The sequence below is a fragment of the Pezoporus flaviventris genome, unplaced genomic scaffold, assembly GCF_033815535.1.
Source record: "Pezoporus flaviventris isolate CSIRO_AGI_PZ_B2104156 unplaced genomic scaffold, CSIRO_AGI_Pfla_v1 ptg000010l, whole genome shotgun sequence".
Classification (NCBI taxonomy): Eukaryota; Metazoa; Chordata; class Aves; order Psittaciformes; family Psittacidae; genus Pezoporus; species Pezoporus flaviventris.
The window spans coordinates 180616-199316 of record NW_026892558.1 but is presented as its reverse complement, the minus strand read 5'-3'; the positions used below and the strand labels follow the sequence as shown (position 1 = coordinate 199316).

The 18701-nt window shown below is 41.7% G+C and overlaps 1 protein-coding gene across 1 annotated transcript in view; it reads left to right on the top strand.

Moving 5' to 3' along the window:
- The window catches only part of DCC (DCC netrin 1 receptor), a 606685-nt gene that overhangs the window by 567362 nt on the left and 20622 nt on the right, over positions 1–18701 (top strand). Inside the window, exons 24-26 of the mRNA XM_061450469.1 lie at positions 5866–6092; positions 8542–8658; positions 13226–13381. Coding sequence (XP_061306453.1) covers positions 5866–6092; positions 8542–8658; positions 13226–13381 — 500 coding nt within the window. The remainder of the gene's footprint in view (positions 1–5865; positions 6093–8541; positions 8659–13225; positions 13382–18701) is intronic.

Genomic DNA, 18701 nt, shown 5'->3' with positions numbered 1-18701 from the left:
CTGAAGTTTAATCCTAGTATGCCCACAAGAATGATAAATGTTTGCATGAGCCAGACATTATTACACGGATTTGCACTGATGCTTAAAAACGGTTGGCACAATGGAAGACAGGATGGTCAGGAAACTGAACAGCTCCCTGTTTGCCAAAATCAGCTTCAGGCTGGTTGAGTGTGGGCAGATGGCAGCTTGGAGCATTCTACAGTCACTAAGGCAAGTGCTTTCTCTAAAGATAGATGGTTGGGGGTAGATGTTTTAAATAAGAAAGCTCTCATTTAGGCAGGAAAGTGAGGGTCTATGCTTTTAGAAGTGTTAGGGTAGTTGAATGATGGACTGATTTGAAAATCTGCTTCTATTGTGAGTCTTAGCACCTGAAAATCAGTCCGTTGTCTAACAGCAATGAAAAAATATTCTTCTGAATGGAGTTTGGTGAATCCAAGTTAAAGCTTCCTCGAGTTTCTAACAGAGAAAAGGCAATGACAACAGAAAGAGATTCATATATACAGAATTAGCTGTCAAAAATTAAATGCCTAAGTTTGAGGTAATCAACCTTGACCTCCTCTGGAGCCCCTGGGGGAGAACAGGAGCATTCAAAGAATCATAAGATCATCTTATCATAAGACATCAGAAGACTTGCCATTTTAAGATGCTTATTGATGTCCACTTATTAAAAATGTGTGAAGATGGTGGATTTGGATTTGCTGTATCAGTTGTAAACGTCTATACTGTAGGTGGGTAAATCTCCCCCAGGTTGCCCCAAACAAACCATTTCTGAACTGAAAGTGGAGAAAATAGTAGGGTAATCAGAATTAAATAATGCATAAATAACGAGAGATGCATACTGTGACACACAGGGTTTAGATCCCAGTTTTTATTGGCAGCAGGTTCTTAGTTTAGTCACCAATGAACTGCTGGACAAAAGGGCTGCAGTGAGGGTGAAGCCAAGTCCCACTGGATAGTGCATGTGTCCTTCCCCTGAGCAAAAACTTGCAGGGGACGGAACAATCTGCAAGCCTTCAGTGGAGGAAAGTCATGTTTCTTAAGTTAACTAAAACTTGACTGAACAAAGTACAGTAAAGCATATTATATAGAACAACCCGGTACTGACCTAGGTGGTTTAGTAGGGATTTTCTGTCCCTACCATCTGGTGAAGACTGAAATATCATCCATAAAACCCCTGTGACAAAAAAATAGGGGGGAAAAATGTATGCAAAGATTCAGGTGCAATAACTTACCAAGTTGTGCATAAAGAGAACGTGTGGGTCCTGCAGTAATTGAGATTTATACCTTCACAGTAACTGCATCTTCCACAGCACGAGGTGCTCGCTGCCCTGCACTGGCAGTGCCCGGTGATGTGGTTGGTGTCAAGGAGGATGGACAAAGGGGCCAAGCATCAGCTTCATCCTTCAGTTCAGAGTTCAGGCTTAGAGAAGATGAATCCCAGTGGAATCTTAAGGGAAAATATCACTCATACAGCATGCACCCGAAGTGCAGGACCTGCTTCTTGCAGGGATTGTTTTAAAGCTTCAGGGTATAATAGAGACTTGTACCATGCCAGAAGAATTAGCCTGTGGACTGGTAACACGAGGTCATGACTGCCACAGGAGATAAGCTGAGGGTAGGTATTTAGTTCAAGACTGGTAGGTAAACAGTGTGCATTTAAGCCATTAAAAATGAAACATAATCTTGAATACATCACCCAACCCATTAGTATGCTAGACAGTGGTGTGGTGTAAAAAGAGGCTGCAAAAACAAGCTGAGACTAGTTTAAGTCCTATGTAAGTAATAGGGATGTGTCAGTATACATTTAGGAAGGCTCGGGGGAGGTGTTAATGAAAGTGTGATCAAACTCAAATGAACTGGGAGTGAGTTGGCAGCCACTAAAGAGCTGCCCTATTTCACTTCTGTGTTCTAGAGGTGCTCCCGGGTTCCTGTGTACCCTCCGTGCTGGGGTGCCTTGTTAAATCCATGCTGGGGGAGCTCATTAGCTCCATCCTGGGGTAGCTCATTAGCTCCATCCTGGGGTAGCTCATTAGCAGTGCCCTCTGCCCCATCTCTTGCAGGGTGGCATGAGGCAGGATCTGACCTTAGGGGAAAGGACCATAAAGCCAGTTGATAGCAGAGACAAGTACTGGTTTCGGGTTTGTAGGGTGGTTGGCAGGAAGTAAAGAGGTCAAAATTACACATTTTTCCATCTGTAAACACTGGGGAGATTTTCTAGGGAAAGAATTGGTTTGTATCCTTTGGTTTTTGTACGGGACCTCTGTATCAGCTGAATTTCCCTTAATACACCCCAAAAGACAAAGCGCATGTTTTTACCAGGTTAAGAGTAAAGAAAAGAAACTTTAAAACACTCGCTCATGCATTGGAAGGATAATTAAGGCGAAGTAATGCTCTTATTTATCATTGGGTATCCATAAAGCACTTTTCAATCAAACAGCAGTGAAGGAGCTCAGTGTTGCTATTGCTTATGGCACTGTTGCTTCTGTGTTCTGCCTTCAAAAGCACCCCTGCTCCTGAAGAAAAGATACCCGATCGGACCAGGACTGTGTTGTTACCCGTGGTGGTCTTTTACAAGCAAAGCCTTGTTTTGCCCAGGAGAACAGTTTATTTCTGAGCTGTTCAGATAAAGATGTCTTCAGTGGTTGTTAAACAAATAAACTAGGCTGAGTTGCTATAAACTTAACTGTTTTCTCTGGAGTAATGTAAAGGCAAAATGAAGGCAGTGAAGAGTAATCCTGCTCTGGAGTATTTGAACAATTATCCTAGCATGTGTATGTTGTTAGGAGCTATGTGGGTATGCTGTGCAACGGCTGGAGTCACTGCCCAGCTGCGGTTGTGCTGGCAAACGCAGGAATGGATGGCGAGAAAGAGTTTCCTCTCCAGAGCCTTTGTTTATTTCAAAAGTACATCATTAACCAAGACTGCATGATCATAATATTATTTTAAGGGCGGAACTGAAGTCTATTTTTAGTTCTATCCTTAGGAAAAAAACCCAAATATATATATATATATAATTATAGTATGCAAGGATGCATTTCATGCTGTAAAATCATTGAATAGCAGCAGAAACACTGCTATTTGAGATTTTATTTTTTCAGTTCGGAACTTCTTGTCTTCCCAATCCCCCCTCCAGCAATCAAATGCAATCCCGTCGTAAATCTCAACTTGAATTTCCGAAGTATCCTTTTCCTTTGCTGCAGCTGAGGTTCAAAAATCACGTTGAATCTTTTATGACTTCCTACATTCTAAAGACATATTATTCTATAGATATAATGTGCTCTCTGGTGCAGCATTTATTCCATTATTCCAGGATCCTGCCTCCACCTGAAATGGAAGGTAGATGCATTTTCAGAAGCTGAAACTCAACTTCTGCACTGCATAAACAAAATATTCCAGGGGAGGATTTATTTTCATTTGTTATTGATGCCATTTTCTTATGCACTCCTGGCTCTGATTCAATTTGCTAATCACAGGCTGTCAGAACATCAATAATTTGTGAGAAAAAAACAATGCAAACCAAGCTAGATCACTGCATATATTTTTAAACGGTATTATTGCTGTAGCAGTTGTGTAGTTATGGTTGAAATGGCACATTCATTATAACCCCCTATTTTGAGTTCTGCATAAAATTACTTTGGGGCTGAAATTTCTCCTGCCTGGCTAAAGCCTGGAAAAACGAATTCCCTTCAATTGAAAGTGACAAAAAAGCTGCTGTACCCCAAAGTGAGGAAAGTAAGACCAAAATTATGGTCTTTGCTTGAACAAGACAGCAAGAGCAACTTTATACCTCAACTTAACTTCAGGCAGGTCATACATTAAGGTTAGAATGAAAGTGCTCATAGCTATTCTTGTGGGTGTAAATCATGACCTAGAGTCTGTGCCAGGTGTACTAGGGTTTGTGCAAGAAGGTATTAAAGAACTGTCCTAGTTCCATGCTCTTTATTCCTGTTCTTTGAAACACTCACATTTTAAGTTACCAAGCTTTGAAAATTAGCAAGTACCAGCCTAAACATAGGAAATAATTATGACCAGAAGCCAACAGTCTTGTTTTCCACGGGCTATGAACAAAAACCCCTGAACAACCCCAGCCTCCAGATCTAACTTTCCAGACCACATTCTGAATCTTTTAACCCTTGAAGAGAGTCTGTGGTACTGATCAGTCCAAGGACCTAAACCAATCTATGCCATTAAAGGAGGCAGTTCGAGGACTGGGAAATTTCTGCTGAAATAAAATGTCATTGCCATCAGCTTCTGGGATTGGGACAGGGCTGTACCCTCAGTGATGTTTTACGTTACAGGATGTGTTTCCTCCTTCTCTTGGAAGCCAGATGTTTGGTGATGCACGCGGTTGTGACATGCATCTCTTGCTTTCTGGGCCAGGCTGAGAAAACCTAGCAAAGAACAGAAATTGATTAAAATAATTGAAGTTTCTTGAAGTTTAAAATTTCCTCAGGTTTTTTTTTCTGGTAAAATAATCCCATAGCATCTTCCACGATGCGTGCCATGGGAGGAAGGGCAGTTATCCAAGCACGCCTACACAGATGATACCCAAGGGGTGAGTCCTAGGAATGCCAGCAAGAGGTTTTGCACTGCTTTCTATGGATACAGAGGTGTAACAGAGGTAATGAGTAACCCAGAATACTCAGTGCCCCTGGAAATCAAGGTTGTCATTTTTTGTTACCTAAAAGTGCACATGAACTCGAAAATATTTGACTGAAGTTTTTTGTGTATCACAAGTATTTCCAATTTTCCACTTGGGACAGCTACATTACTTTCTTTTCACAAAAAAAACTTTGAGATATACAAAGGGAAAAATCACTGGTAAGAGAACATTTGGATTATTGAGCAAAAACCACAACAATAAGCCAGAAAAACTGTTCTTTCAGACTTACTTAATTTGATAGATTTCTGACAAGGCTTTCTCTACAGCTGTAAATTAGGCTTTGTGCTCCATATTTAAGGTGCATATCTTTTTTCTTTAGAATAGAAAATCGCACGTGTTTTGTTATAAATAGGCTGTATAGTTGAGGGGAAGTTGGAAAGCGGTGCAGCAGTGCCATCCCCTCCTGGCACAATGTGGTCTCCAGAGGAGATGACCCACTGATGCCAGAGTATAATGTAATACCTAGGCATAAAGAAAGCAGAGTTCATATTGCTCTGGGAAATACTACCCTGGATTTCTGTGTTTGTGGATTGTTGCTGTTGCTGCTATTATTATTCTTATTTTGAAATGTACCAAATAAAGGGTTTATTTCCTAGTAATAAATACATAATAATGTGGATGCCTCATTCCTGGCAGTGCTCAAGGCCAGGTTGGACACAGGGGCTTGAAGCAATCTGGTGCAGTGCAAGGTGTCCCTGCCCGTGGCAGGAAGTTGGAACTGGATGAGCTTTAAGGTCCCTTCCAACCCAAACCATTCTGTGATGTGAGTCTATGAAAAACAGTGGTTTACTGTATATTTAAATAAATACAACATATGCTGCATGCATTTATAGAAGGTGCAAGCTGTGTGTGACTTGGCAGGAGTGGGCTCAGCAATTTTCAGTCGCTGTATTTAGTTGCAGGCGTTCCCTAAGTGTTGCTTGCTGCACATCCCAAGATGAATCTGGCCACTTCTCTTCTGGTCCAAGAAGAGTAGTTTTCCCCAGTGTCTACAAAAATTGACCCACCCTGCTAAGCCCCAGGCCCACTTCCTGGAGTAAACTCCAGGAAGCGGAGGACCGTACTGAGGTAACTGCTGTCCTTCGGAGGACACAACCAGAGGGGTTCCTTAGAAAGGTGCTAAAGGAGGAGACATCACTCTTTTGGTCTTATGAAGGAGAAAAACTTTCCCGTGTGACAATTTTGATCTTTCTTGGCTGCAGGAAACGTGCAACCCACAGTGCTGGTAAGAGGAAGGGCAGCCAGAAGGACCTGAGACCCCCAGATCTGTGGATACACCACGAGGAGATGGAAATGAAGAACATCGAGAAGCCAGCAGGCTCTGACCCTGCAGGAAGGGACTCACCAATGCAGAGCTGCCAGGACATCACCCCTGTCAGCCACAGCCAGTCGGAAACGCAACTGGGAAGCAAGAGCACCACGCAGCCTGGTGAGGGGCTCCGGAGGCAGGAAGGGTAGAAAGTGGTTGGGCAGCACTTGTAGACTGGGTGAAATTAGGATCATAGAATCACAGACTCTTTGGGTTGGAAGGAATCTTTAAAGGTCATCTAGTCCCACCCCATCCTGTGTACTCCAATTTGGTTTATTCTTGATCACCAACATATCACCCTTCTTTAAATTGATATTGGTGGTTAGTGGCCTTAGCCCAACACGTGGAGTTTCTAACAGAGGGATAAACCTGGCAAGATCCAGGAGGAGACTGGAAAAATTAAAAGCTATGGGTGCCAGGAGAGACGTTCAGGAGTGATTTTTGCTGTGGTTTCAGGCTAGGGGGAATCCCATTGGTTTTTATTTTTAATCTGTTCTAACGTCTTAAGTTCAAGAATTAAACTGAAAGTCAAGTGTTATTAAATTTGCATACCGTGCTAATTAAAACAGGGAGGAAAAAGGGGACATAGAGAAAAAAGTGGGAGAAGGGGGAGAGCATGACTAACAAGAAGGTCAGGAGCTGAATTTGGGCCAGGGAGACTGAGAAAACTTACAGATATGAAGAAGGAAATTCTGCAAGAAAAATGTGGTTTCAGGGAAGTTTCCTCCTCCTTTTTTGAACCTTGGTGCACACAGCACATCACAGGTTTCACTTTAGCTGATAACATTTTTTCCATCATGATGATAGAGAATCCTGCTGGTGACACGCACAGAGAGGGATGGGGGGCAAAACACAGCACAGAAGTTGAAAACAGAAACGTATTTGTCTTGAGTTCATCATCTGTGGAAGGCAGAGTGAAGTCATTCCAGAATACTGGTTGGGGCTGTAAGTAATGAAGGTGCCTTTTCTCTGATGTTTTTATCTATCTCTTTTCCATACCACCTATATTCACAAGGAAAGAAAAGTTGAAAAGAAACAGTTTTCAAATTTCTAAATGGATCTCATTTTCTGACATCGTGATTTGGGCTGATACTTCGCTATTTATGAAGATAATGTGGCAATGATTTCCATTTTTCTTAATACAAAGGTCCTTGTTGTATTAAAGGAAAAGCATAACCAGAAGATTCCCTCTGCCTAAACAGATACCACTGATGACAAGGAGAGCTTATCCAGGGCCCAGAAAGATCAATACAAGAGCTCCATCGATTGCAATACACTTGCAATCGAGTGCATAGCAGGAAGTCATCACAGCATATGAGCAAGTTAATGACAAAGGCTGGGCTAGATATTTTATGTGTAAATGCCTTGGAGCATAAATAAATGCCTTTATGTTTCTTCCCATCTGAAACACTGGCTTTTCACTAGCAATTAGCTCTTTGAATGGCCATCAATAGAAGACTTGGCATTTTACTCCTGCAATTCAGAGAAGAATGATTTGGGGGAAAAAAAAAAAAAACAAAACCAGAAAACAAAACAAGTAGTCAAAAAAAAGAGGCAAATTATTTTTTTGTTGTTTTTTTTTTTAAGGAGTATGTGTTTGCTTGGGTACATCAGAGCTGAATACTTTGTGTGAATATTAAGCGTAACTGTATGACATTATTAAACTAACCAGTTATCAGGTTCATATAGGGTATGAACATGAACATATATGTTGTTCATACATATGGAAGACAAAAATACAGCTTTTACTCTTGCAAATTACTCCACCTAACACCTAGTTCCAAACACACTTTCTTTCTGACAAGTGTATTCTCTATAATTTTTTAATACTTAAAGTATTCTATACTGATGCGACTAAGTTAGAGCATCCTTATTTCAATACTTAAACAGAATATCTAATTTATACAGGTACTGGAAGAGTTGATTTGGACACTAGGCAGTGCAACTCAGTTCTCTGATCTAGGTGTGCTAGCTGTGATCCAGGACCAAATAAAGGGCAGATCCAGGCACATCATTCATGTGCCCTGGTTTCTGTAAAAAACTAAAATGCACAGTTTGGAAAAGACACCATGAATTAGTGAACAGTCAGAACATGGGACTCCATGGCATCTCACAAGTAAGGTCGTTTACATGCTTCAGATGTATCTGAAAGACCTGTTCTTTGCTGCAGGGTTTTTTACGTACCCGAATTTACACGGCCTTTTCTGGTCTTCATACTTGAAATTTTGAAGAAGTTTGTAACTGGGAAGCTGTAAGAAAATGTCTTATTTTTAGCAAGAGAATGGGGTATTCAAGATAATTTTGGAGACAAAGAAAAAAGGGACATGATATCTTTATTCTCTTACAGAAAAATATAAGCAATAATTCTATTCAGATAAGGCAGCCAGAATAGTCTGTGCGGCTCTTTGCAGGTGGTGCCTAATGATGGGTTAAAATAACCGAATTCTCAAAAAAAAAGGAAAAAACAACAAAAAAGCAACAGCCTGTTTATCTTTCTGCTAGAAATAGGGTGAAGAGAAACATTCATTTACAGCTTTTTCAGCTGAGCTATTGTGTTGTTTTCCTGTAGGTCCTGAGACAGAAGATGTTGGAAGCAGCATGTCCACGTTGGAGCGCTCGCTTGCTGCCCGCAGAGCCACCCGTGCCAAGCTCATGATCCCCATGGAGTCACAACCAAACAACCCTTGTGAGTTCCGGAACCTTCCCCCAGCCCCATTCTGCACCCCGCAAGCTGTGCTCACCCATCTGAAGACCTCATACAGTCTTTCAAATATGATCTAGTTATGCCTCATAAAGTTAAATAGCATTAGCAATGTTTTCATCATCCTAAAAAAAAAAAAAAAAAAAGTTGAGAAATATATAAAAGGCCTGGAAGCTTGCCAGAGCTTCCAACACATCGGTGGAAAAACTATAAAGAGAATTCCTGAATCATATTTCTGCTAGACTCAGCCTTGGCTAAGCCTAAACAGCCATTGTTCCTGTTTTACCAGGAGGATAGTGATGGATGGATCCCTTTGTATCCCTACTATAAAACTTTAAAAACAGGGGTAAAAGTTTAAAGCTGACACAGCAGAAGGCTTTGGAATACATAGACATGAATTGTGATATTATTATTATTACTATTATCATGTTAGGATTGTTATTCCTACTGCTATTACTATTTCCATTACTATCATTATTATTGTTATTATCAATAATTATAATCAGTTGGACATTATTGCAATTTTTGCTACATTCTTGTTTGTCTCTACTAGCTGCCCACACACTATATACTTTTATAATATGGAGCAGCTCTCTTACAAAACCAAATAAATTAGGAAAAAAGACGGTTTTGATAGGTGTTAAATTTTAGTGGCCACAGAGCATTTATCATTGAACAAATTACATAGATTATGTGAATCTTTTTCAACGCAGCAAAGTGCAGGACAAAAACAAGAAGGCTGGAGAGCATTAGGTAGGTTCTCCCATCATGCAGACCTTACTTACTGAATATCTGATATGAGCTTGTTTCACATCTGAGCACAGAAATGATATAAGTGAGACCCCACATGCACTAGCATGCACTCATCAAGTTCCCCACGGAGTATGAGGCTTTGGGTCTCCACCTTTCCTCTGAGCAGCCCTGGGATCAGTGTCTCCGTAGCTCTCAGCTTTGAGCTGGAAGTTCTACCTTTGACCTCACAAAATAGATCTGATCAAAAATCCTCAGAAATCGGTACATTTGTGTGAATAGTCTGGGTTAAGAAAAATGAAGATATACTGATAGAAATCCATTTCACCACAGGTTTTCTCTCTAGCCCTGATGGTTAAATGTAAGTGCCTATTTGTAGGTTTGTGGAAGAGCACATCAGAAATGATATATTGAAAAAAAATAATAGTAGAGGGAACTGAATGAAGGAGAGGGAATAACCTACCGTGGCTTTGCTTAGGAAATTGCTTACTAGGAGATAGTTTGGTTCCCTTAATTGGTGTTTGCCAGGGGTGCATTTCAGGTCGTGCTGCTCAGCTCCAGTACCCAGGTGCCCAGGGAGAGAATGAATTCCAGTTCTGCACACCTTGGGCTGGACGTATCACTGCATTTCAGCCTCCACACTCTTCATGATGTGGAAGACAGGCCTGTGGGATGAGGCAAAGAAACCTCTTACGCTACCTGGCCATGTCCTGGGACATATTCCCACTAATTTCACAGTCAGACAATTTGCCCTTTTTTCAGTGGGGTTCCCCCTGGGTTGAAGGGGCAGCAGCAGTCCAAGAAAATGAATAGACTTGGAGTGGTGTAAGCAAAATCAGAAACAAATCAATCTTAATTACAATGGGTCAATAGCAGTGTTAGTTAAGTCCAGTCAACAAAAAGCTGCTCCATGGCTTGTAGCTAAAAATGCTCTTACACATATTTAGATCTTTCAGTCAAATGATGCATTTTGGGGAAGGATCTTTTCTTTTTATTTATATTTACAACAGGATCGATCTAACTTACAGTGGCAGCATATTATGATTGTTTGCAAATAATTAAACTCTGATTTATGAACGTCTTATTTGTGCAGGCTGGGTTATGCTGAATATGGTTGGGTTTTTTTTCCCAGAAGATAAAACTGAGGCTTTGTCAGATTAGATGCTTTAATTAATTTCTCTCTGTTTGCCTGGTGCTGAAATTGTCAGCAGTGAGTGATTAAATAGATTAAAGAAGCTACAGTGTAATTCTGAAGTAAAAAATGCATATTTTTAATTGTTAAATACCAAATCTGGAAGTACTCATGCTTGTTTCAATAATCATTATTTGCAGACTTTGAGAACAAATACACTCCATACTGTGCTTTTGCTTACTGAAGTGAAAGGAGCATAAACCAGATAAATTTGATGAGGTTTTAGCGATATCTTTGACAGCTCTAATGCAACTGAAATACAGGGAGTCACAAATACCAAGGCTGTTGTACAGAGAGGAAAAGACATCAGGGATGAGGAGCACCTCAAGCTTCCCACTGCCAGTCCTTCCCTTCCCTACTGTTTAGTTGATCCCTGCCCAACACACTGTCCTTCTGAGGGTCAGCTCCCTTCTCTGGCATTTCAAAGCGAAGGTACATATCTCCAATCCCTAAGTCCTTGCACAGAGGGTGGTATAAAAGTGGTGGCACCAAATTAATGATAAATTTTGGTACAAGAAAATAAAAGAAAATGGGAAAAGTCCATTTCTAATGTTGGTGGTGGGATTATGCAATACTGCAGGTGCAGAAGCACATGCTTTTTGGTACACTGCGGCAGTCAAAGCATCCTAATAAACTATTCATAGAGACTGGTTGGATTTGATGATCTTAAATGTCTTTTCCAACCTAGTTTATTCTATGATTTAATGAAAATTAATTGAGAAGGCCTTTGCAGGTATCACATTCAAGCATTTTACCCTGTTTTCTGTCTGTAATCTTTACTTATGAAAGATGAAAATGAAATTCTCACAGAGCAAATCAGTTTGGAAAGAGATTTCAGCTATGTTTTGAGGGGAGGTATTTTTTTCTGTTTATCCCCCTCCTTAAAATGACAGAAAATCGCAATTCTTTTTCTCGAGGAAATATGAACATGTCGACTCAGTTGCTTTGGGAGCCTCTGGGGTGTTGAATACAATTCAAACTGTCCTACTTTGTCATTCCTGTAAGCTGTTCTTGGGTGCTGCTTTCTTACATGATACAGTACATTTTAAATGCAGACCAGTGTTCAGGGAGCTCCATGATTTGGTCAGGGAATTTCTGTTTTCGGTGTCTTAGTGTATCAATATTAAGTGCAAATTCAATTGCTGACAGGCTATGACAGAACAGATTTGTTGTCATATCTGCCTGAATCGCAAAGATATATTGAAAATGTTTGATGTTAGCTTTACTCTGGCTTCTCTGCAATAGAGTACTGCAATGAATAGTAATCCTGTCTTATGTTAAAAATGAAAGTGCTAGGTACCTACACACTAAAAACAAATGAAGGAATGGACTTGGAAAAGCAAGCTGTTCTTTAATATGATTCAATAAAAAGTGATATTTGTCACTGTAGCAGCAATGCTATAAATATTGTCAATAAAAATGTCTTACACAGACAAAATGAAATGCCCGAATAGTAGAAATTCTCTTCTACAAGTGGATTGACTGAACCCAGACAACTCAAATCACCCACGTTAACGTTTGTTCATGAGTTTTCTTCATCGCTTGCCCATTACTTCTGTGAGCGCAGCATCCTCTTGCTGAAAGCCCAGCTCTTAAATACACCCTTGGCACCATGTTTGCTTCCTGTGTGACCTTGAGCAGGTAGCCCAGTTTGCCACCCTCTGCGATGGGTATAGTAGGAGCTAGAAGTAATTGTAATGACTATCTTAAAGTGTACAGCACTGTTTGTAATTCATGTGTGAAAGATGCTAGATAAGACAAACCTTATCACCAATGAGCCAGGCAACTCTGTGCATTGTTTAGCTGGAAAAAAAAAAAACTTCAATGGGAGTTTCAATAACTCCCAAAAGAGGCAAAGAAATTTATGATTCTCACAACATTATTATCACCCACTCTTCAAGCGATGATGGTTGAAAATGGGGGAGATGACTCACAGAAAAGCCTGGATTCATCAAACTGCGATCCCAGTTTTCAAACCAAAGTGTTTCATTTAAATTCAACACAACTCACCTTCAGTTTCGGACTTCTAGCTTGTACCTTTCATCCCTCTTCCATATAGGCTGGGACATTCCTAAAGGGGGGAATGATGCATGGGCAGCCTCATGTGATGGGTAAACATGGGGGTCTTGTGCCACTGGGGACATCCTAAATCAGGCACACTGGTTGTGAAGCTGTTGGATGTAATAGAAGAGTCGCAGGAGCCCATGGTCCTCAGAACAGCAGGTGAAGGCAACAAGCTCTCCTAAGGCATCAGAAATGGCACGAGGGACCTGTGCTTAGACAACTGAAACAAGCCCTTAAATTGCCTGGTCCATTCCTTCTCACTTACTTGTCTAAAGTGCTCCCCAAAATGTGGCCGGATGGCTGGAACACAGAGAAAAAGCTATTTAATTTTACAGGTAATTAATTGCAGGCTGCACTTGCAGTTCTGCAATATCTTCCAAATATTTCTGTATACAGAGGTAGCTTCTGTGGGCAGCAACTTGTTTTATACCGAGCATTTGGGTACTTTGTGGCTGTTTCTGGTTCCCTACTGACCCTCTAAATATTTTTTTTGTTTTCCTTTTCTGAAAGCACTCATTTAACCTCGCTCTCTTTCTTTCCTTTTAGCTGTGGTCAGTGCCATTCCGGTGCCAACACTAGAAAGTGCCCAGTACCCTGGAATCCTGCCATCCCCAACCTGTGGATACCCGCACCCACAATTCACCCTTCGTCCAGTGCCGTTCCCAACCCTCTCCATGGACAGGACCTTTGGACCAGGAAGAAGTCAGTGCAGTGCTTTTCTTCTTCTCTTTGCTATTAAAGTGCTTTGAAACAAGTTGCTTTCTATCATTGGAATGCATAAGCTCTAGCCAATGCAAATCATGCTGCTGTGCTTTTTGGGCGACACAATGAGTCCCGAGAGGCAGCCACAATAAGTCCATAAATCCCAAGTGGAGAAGAGGCAGCAACTGATATTCAGTCTGTACTGAACACCTTAGAAGTTAAAAATCACTGCCTCTCTAGTCCAAACTTGTCTTTTCTGCAGGTCTTTCAGTCATTTCACTGTACTTCATTTTCCTTCGCTTTATTCATAAGGATGCTCCAGAAAAATGCAGGCTCCAAAAGCTCTCCTCCATTCCAACGCTGAACCCAGTATCACTGCTCATTAAAATCACCCATGATAGCACTTGCACGACCTTTCCACAGAGTGTCTTACCAGGCTTAGCTGCCCTCAGTGCTGGAAACATTTTCTTTAATATCTAGCTAAAATATAAGCCAGTTGTTTCTTGATTCAGCTATAGCAGGCATTGAGAACAGTTTGTTTTCTTCCTTTAGCAGATCCTTTTATACATGTGAATACTGTTGTCTTCGCATCACTTGTCTCTTCCCTAGGCTGAGCTCCGTACTCATATTTACTCCTCTGGAGCTATAGATCTGTGGTTTGTGTGTTCCCATAACTATCCTCCACCTTACCGTGATCTGGGGAGAGATCATACTTGGAGACTCACCTTCCCAGTTTACTGGTAATACCCTGCCACACTGACAGCCATCTGCTCTTTGTTCAAGCCTAAGGAGTGTACACTGGCATATTATAGTCAGAGGGCTTGTGTTGTCTTACAGTCCTCCCTTAACTGTAGTGCGTATCGAGTCTGAATTATTGACAGGTTAACGTCAATCTGTTACACATACCTTTTCACATCACAGAGAATCCGTGCTGCTGGTCCATGGGGAGCTCTTCCTGAAATGACTGATTTCTTTTCCTGCTATCTGATTGTTGCTTTCCATCAGTTCTGACAGGTCTTGGGGGACAGGTGATTGAAATCCAGTGGTAGGATTGTAGGTAAAAACTGGGTTTGGGTGTATTGTGCGTAACTCTAATGCCACTCTATAATCCCTAAATTCAATGATTAAGAAGCTCTTCCCTGTGAGGGTGCTGAGGCGCTGGCACAGGGTGCCCAGAGAAGCTGTGGCTGCCCCATCCCTGGCAGTGTTCAAGGCCAGGTTGGACACAGGGGCTTGGAGCAAGCTGCTCTGGTGGAAGGTGTCCCTGCCCATGGCAGGGTCCTGAAGATGGATGACCTTTAAGGTCCCTTCCAACCCAAACCATTCTATGAGCCTACGACTGCTGCTATTTTCAGTGTGGTTGTGGAGGTCTTGCCAAAGCTAGATGGCAATTTCTTTGGAGTGCCTCGCTGGCCTTATCAGGTTTAGATCTGCTGCTTGAATTAATACCAAACCCACCACAAATGCCATGCACAAACAAAGCAGATTCACCTTCTTGCTTGGCAAACGTTAGATGTTGGGGAATAAAAGTGTCATTAACTACCCCGTGCCTGATCATAGAGATGGAAAAAGCAGAATTGAATTATTTGCTCAGCTATCGTCATCTTGACCTGTTCATAAAAGGACCTGAGCGTCTCCTGTCCCCACATCCAAAGTCCAGCTGCTGAAGTGAGGGAGGTTTTTACCGTTCTGCTGAAGTTTCAGGGATGGAGGCAGCTCTCCTTGTAAATACCACAGGGAGCGGTGGCTGGGACACGATTGCTTAGCAATGTGTTAGGCACAGCCCCCCAGATCACACATCCCCGGCACATCCAGCTTTCTGCCTGAACCACCCACTGGGTTTACGTGTGTAGAAGTCTGGAGGTGATATTTTCAAGAAGAGGAAATCCTCTTTGGATCCAGTGGCGGTTCCTGGGGGAAGGTCTGTGTAGGAAAGTGTGGGTTTGACCACATCTTTCAAGCGCTGCACGCTTGAGAGTTTAACAGAAGATTGCTAATACACAAGAGGTTTCTGCAAGAAGCTTGAGTACAAAACAGCTTTAATTATTCAGAAGGCCTGATGGGCCTTGAGAAAGCTCAAGCAGTGAAGATTTCAGATAATTTGGGCAGTTTCCCATGAAATAATTCAAAATCAGTAGACAGCCTTGTTTGGGTAATGGCTATTTCAGATCACTGAGGTCTGTGTAATCAAGGCTGCGTGGTATTTATAAATTATATAAGCCAGTGACTATGTGCAATGACAGCCTGTTAGAGGTATTGCAGTTGCGTTCTCTGGTGAAGGCTATTGAGTTTCAAAGCTCATGGAGCATACAAAACACCTCCAAATGAATATTCTCTTCCCTCACTGTGCCTTACATTTTCACCCTTATGGCAATGAAGTGAAGGCACAGACAAGGGCATGGAGATAGTGTTTGTTTTCTAGTGACACTTGACACTATCAGAACCATCCAAGCGGTTCCCTACGTTTACATAATGTCAGTGTTCATTACTTTTCAGTCCAAGAAGGGATGAAGGGATATAAAAGTGTATTTCTGAAACGGTGCCTGAAGCTTTCCAGAGCACCAGTGCCGTTGCTGCTGAATGCCAGCCATTCTGGAAGAGCGGTCAACCTCCAGCCCATCCGACTCGAAAGCATCTGCTTTGTTTATGGCTTGCCTCCCACTGCCTCCCCTCCCACCTCGCTGCAGCAGAAAATGAGGGTAGATCCACAAAATTCCTCTTAACTCTTTGTTTATTTTTGGCTGCTTTCTTAGTATGATCATGCTATTGAGAGCAACTAGCAGTTAAAGAGATTATAGAACCAATTCATACGGCTTTTTCTGGGTGTTTTACCCCTCAGTGAAAAATTCACATGATACTTGACCAATTACAGCTGTGTCTGAAAAAGAAATACTTAGCAATAATCCCTCTGAGGCAGACCCTACCTGTGGTGCTGCGTGACCGAGCACCCTATTGATCAAGATGTAGCAATCCTTGAATAAATCATACGCCATGCCATTAGTGAGGGTGATGCTTGGCATCCTGCCTCACAGGCAATGCTTGAACACTTTCTTCTGTTTCTGAAGGCTTTTTTCATTGACCCGAAGATTTGAGTGCTCGAACTTATCTTTAGGACAAATGTTCCACTGAAGAGGAAACTAAAAAAACAAGGCAAGGGAAGTCAGGCCCCAGCTAGAGGTTGAACAATAAGCTGTCTTTCCTGTTTGACTACTGCTGCTGACCCAACCAGCCATAAAGTACAACGTTTTCCAGCCAGAAAATATCTCTGAGCCATAATAAAGTGACTGCTGTCCAGTCAGAAATGCTCCCCACAGCTGCTCTTCTCTTTCAGCCTTCTCCAGAGCCCAGTTGCACCCACTGTTCACAATGTTATCATGGCAGGTAGGAGGAGATGGTGACACGGCTAGTTTGTCATGACTTAGAGAATGAAGAAGATGCCTTTTTTTAACTCCACCATGACTACTAGAGGTGCTGAGCCACCACGGTCTCCAGTAGGAAAAGAAGAGAGCTGGAGGAAACCGTCCTCCACCTGGGAGGTACTGAGGTGGCCCCATGCCTGTCCTGCCCCATCTCCATCCGCGCTCTGGTCAGCATAAGCAGGTTGTGTTCTGGTCCCAACCTGATCACTACCTTTACAAAAGGCAGAGTACTTGTCTTATGGGAAAACCTAAAGACCACAACTGGTCTAACAGCACCATGTTTAGAGGGAGCTATTCATCGAATCACAGAATCAACCAGGTTGGAAAAGACCTTGAAGATCATCAAGTCCAAGCTTTACCCCAGGACTGCCAAGTCTACCACTAAACCATGCCACTAAGGGCCTCATCTGTATGGGGTGTGAGCACTTCCAGGGATGGTGACTCCAGCACTGCCCTGGGCACCCTGTTCCAATGCCTGAGCACCCTTCGGGGAAGGAATTCTTCATCAGTGCATTGCCCTAATAATCCATGGGATGAAAACTTGGAGATGTCCAGAAAATACGGTGTGTTTTGTTGGTTTTTTTTAAATAAAGATACATTATTTACCAGTGTTAAAAGGAAAGGCTGAAAATTGTGTAACCCAGAACAATCAAATAACAATTACATTAATAGCTTGAGATAGCCATAGGAAAGGTTTATGGAACGGAGATAACTTTTTGTATCATTAATCTGTTAAAGTGAGATGCACTAAAGCAAACATTTTCTGAGCACATTTCCTCCTGGAGCTGGCTTTCTGTCAGCTCTGCACTGAGCTTATCCAGTTGGGAAGCTTAAATCCCTTCTACCATAGGAGCTGCATTATGGATTGAATGGAAACAGTATTTTTTATTCAACAGTCTGGTTTGGGTTTGCAACGTCTCACAGAAGTGCAGTAAGAGCTGTAATGGAGTTGTGGGTCCTGCCTAGCCCCTCACTTCCTTTGTTTTCCTTTAGGAACTGAATCAACAGCAGAGTAATTTGGTTTTCTTCAGTACATTATTTTTGGATGTAACCACCTGTCATTTAAAGGTGGTTCTGCCATTACGCCATGATTCAGCTTTAGATTAGCAATTTTTTAAGTTTTCCCCAAAGGCATTCTTTGGGATGTATCTGAAATTGCACAATAATAGTAACCTGACAATGAGCATGCTAAAGAAACCCATTCCTGCTTGTGCTACAATAACATCCCAGCAGGATTGAGGCCCTGGTTTGTCAGCATCGCACAGGTATATAGTCTTGGTCACGTAATACTTACAACCTGTGTAAGTTCCAAAACACACAGGAAGTCATTAGATGCAGCATAAAATTCAGTCATTTTAAGTCCCATCTACCATCACATGCTTCAGATTGTTCTACCTCTTGTTTTCAATCCGTATTGATTTTTTCATTTCCACAGACTGCAAATAGATACAAATCCAAGTGTGAATATTTCCAATGCTACTTGTTAATAAAGATACACAATGTAAAAATACGTTCAGAGACTTAATTAAACTGTTTAAGAGCACTGTGCCAACTAACAATTATGCAAAAGCAAAAGGAAGATCAAAAGTGTTTGTATCAGATATCTATTCTTCTGCTTGGTGAGCAGTGTCCATGGCTACTGGAGTTCAAAGAAAGCTTGTTCTCAATGTTCCTTGCCTATAAAAAGAATGCAAGTAGGGCTTTATCCAAAGTTTTCCCGAAGGAATAAAACCCTAATTGGTTTTACTGGGCTTTAGAACACATCTTCATGTATAGCATATTATTATCTTTACTTGGCCAAAATATTTTACTAAATTCAAGAGCAGAAGATCACAATTGGAACGCAGCATGGTATTATCTGCTCCATCTTAAAGGCCATTTGGGAGTCTGCTTTCTGTAAA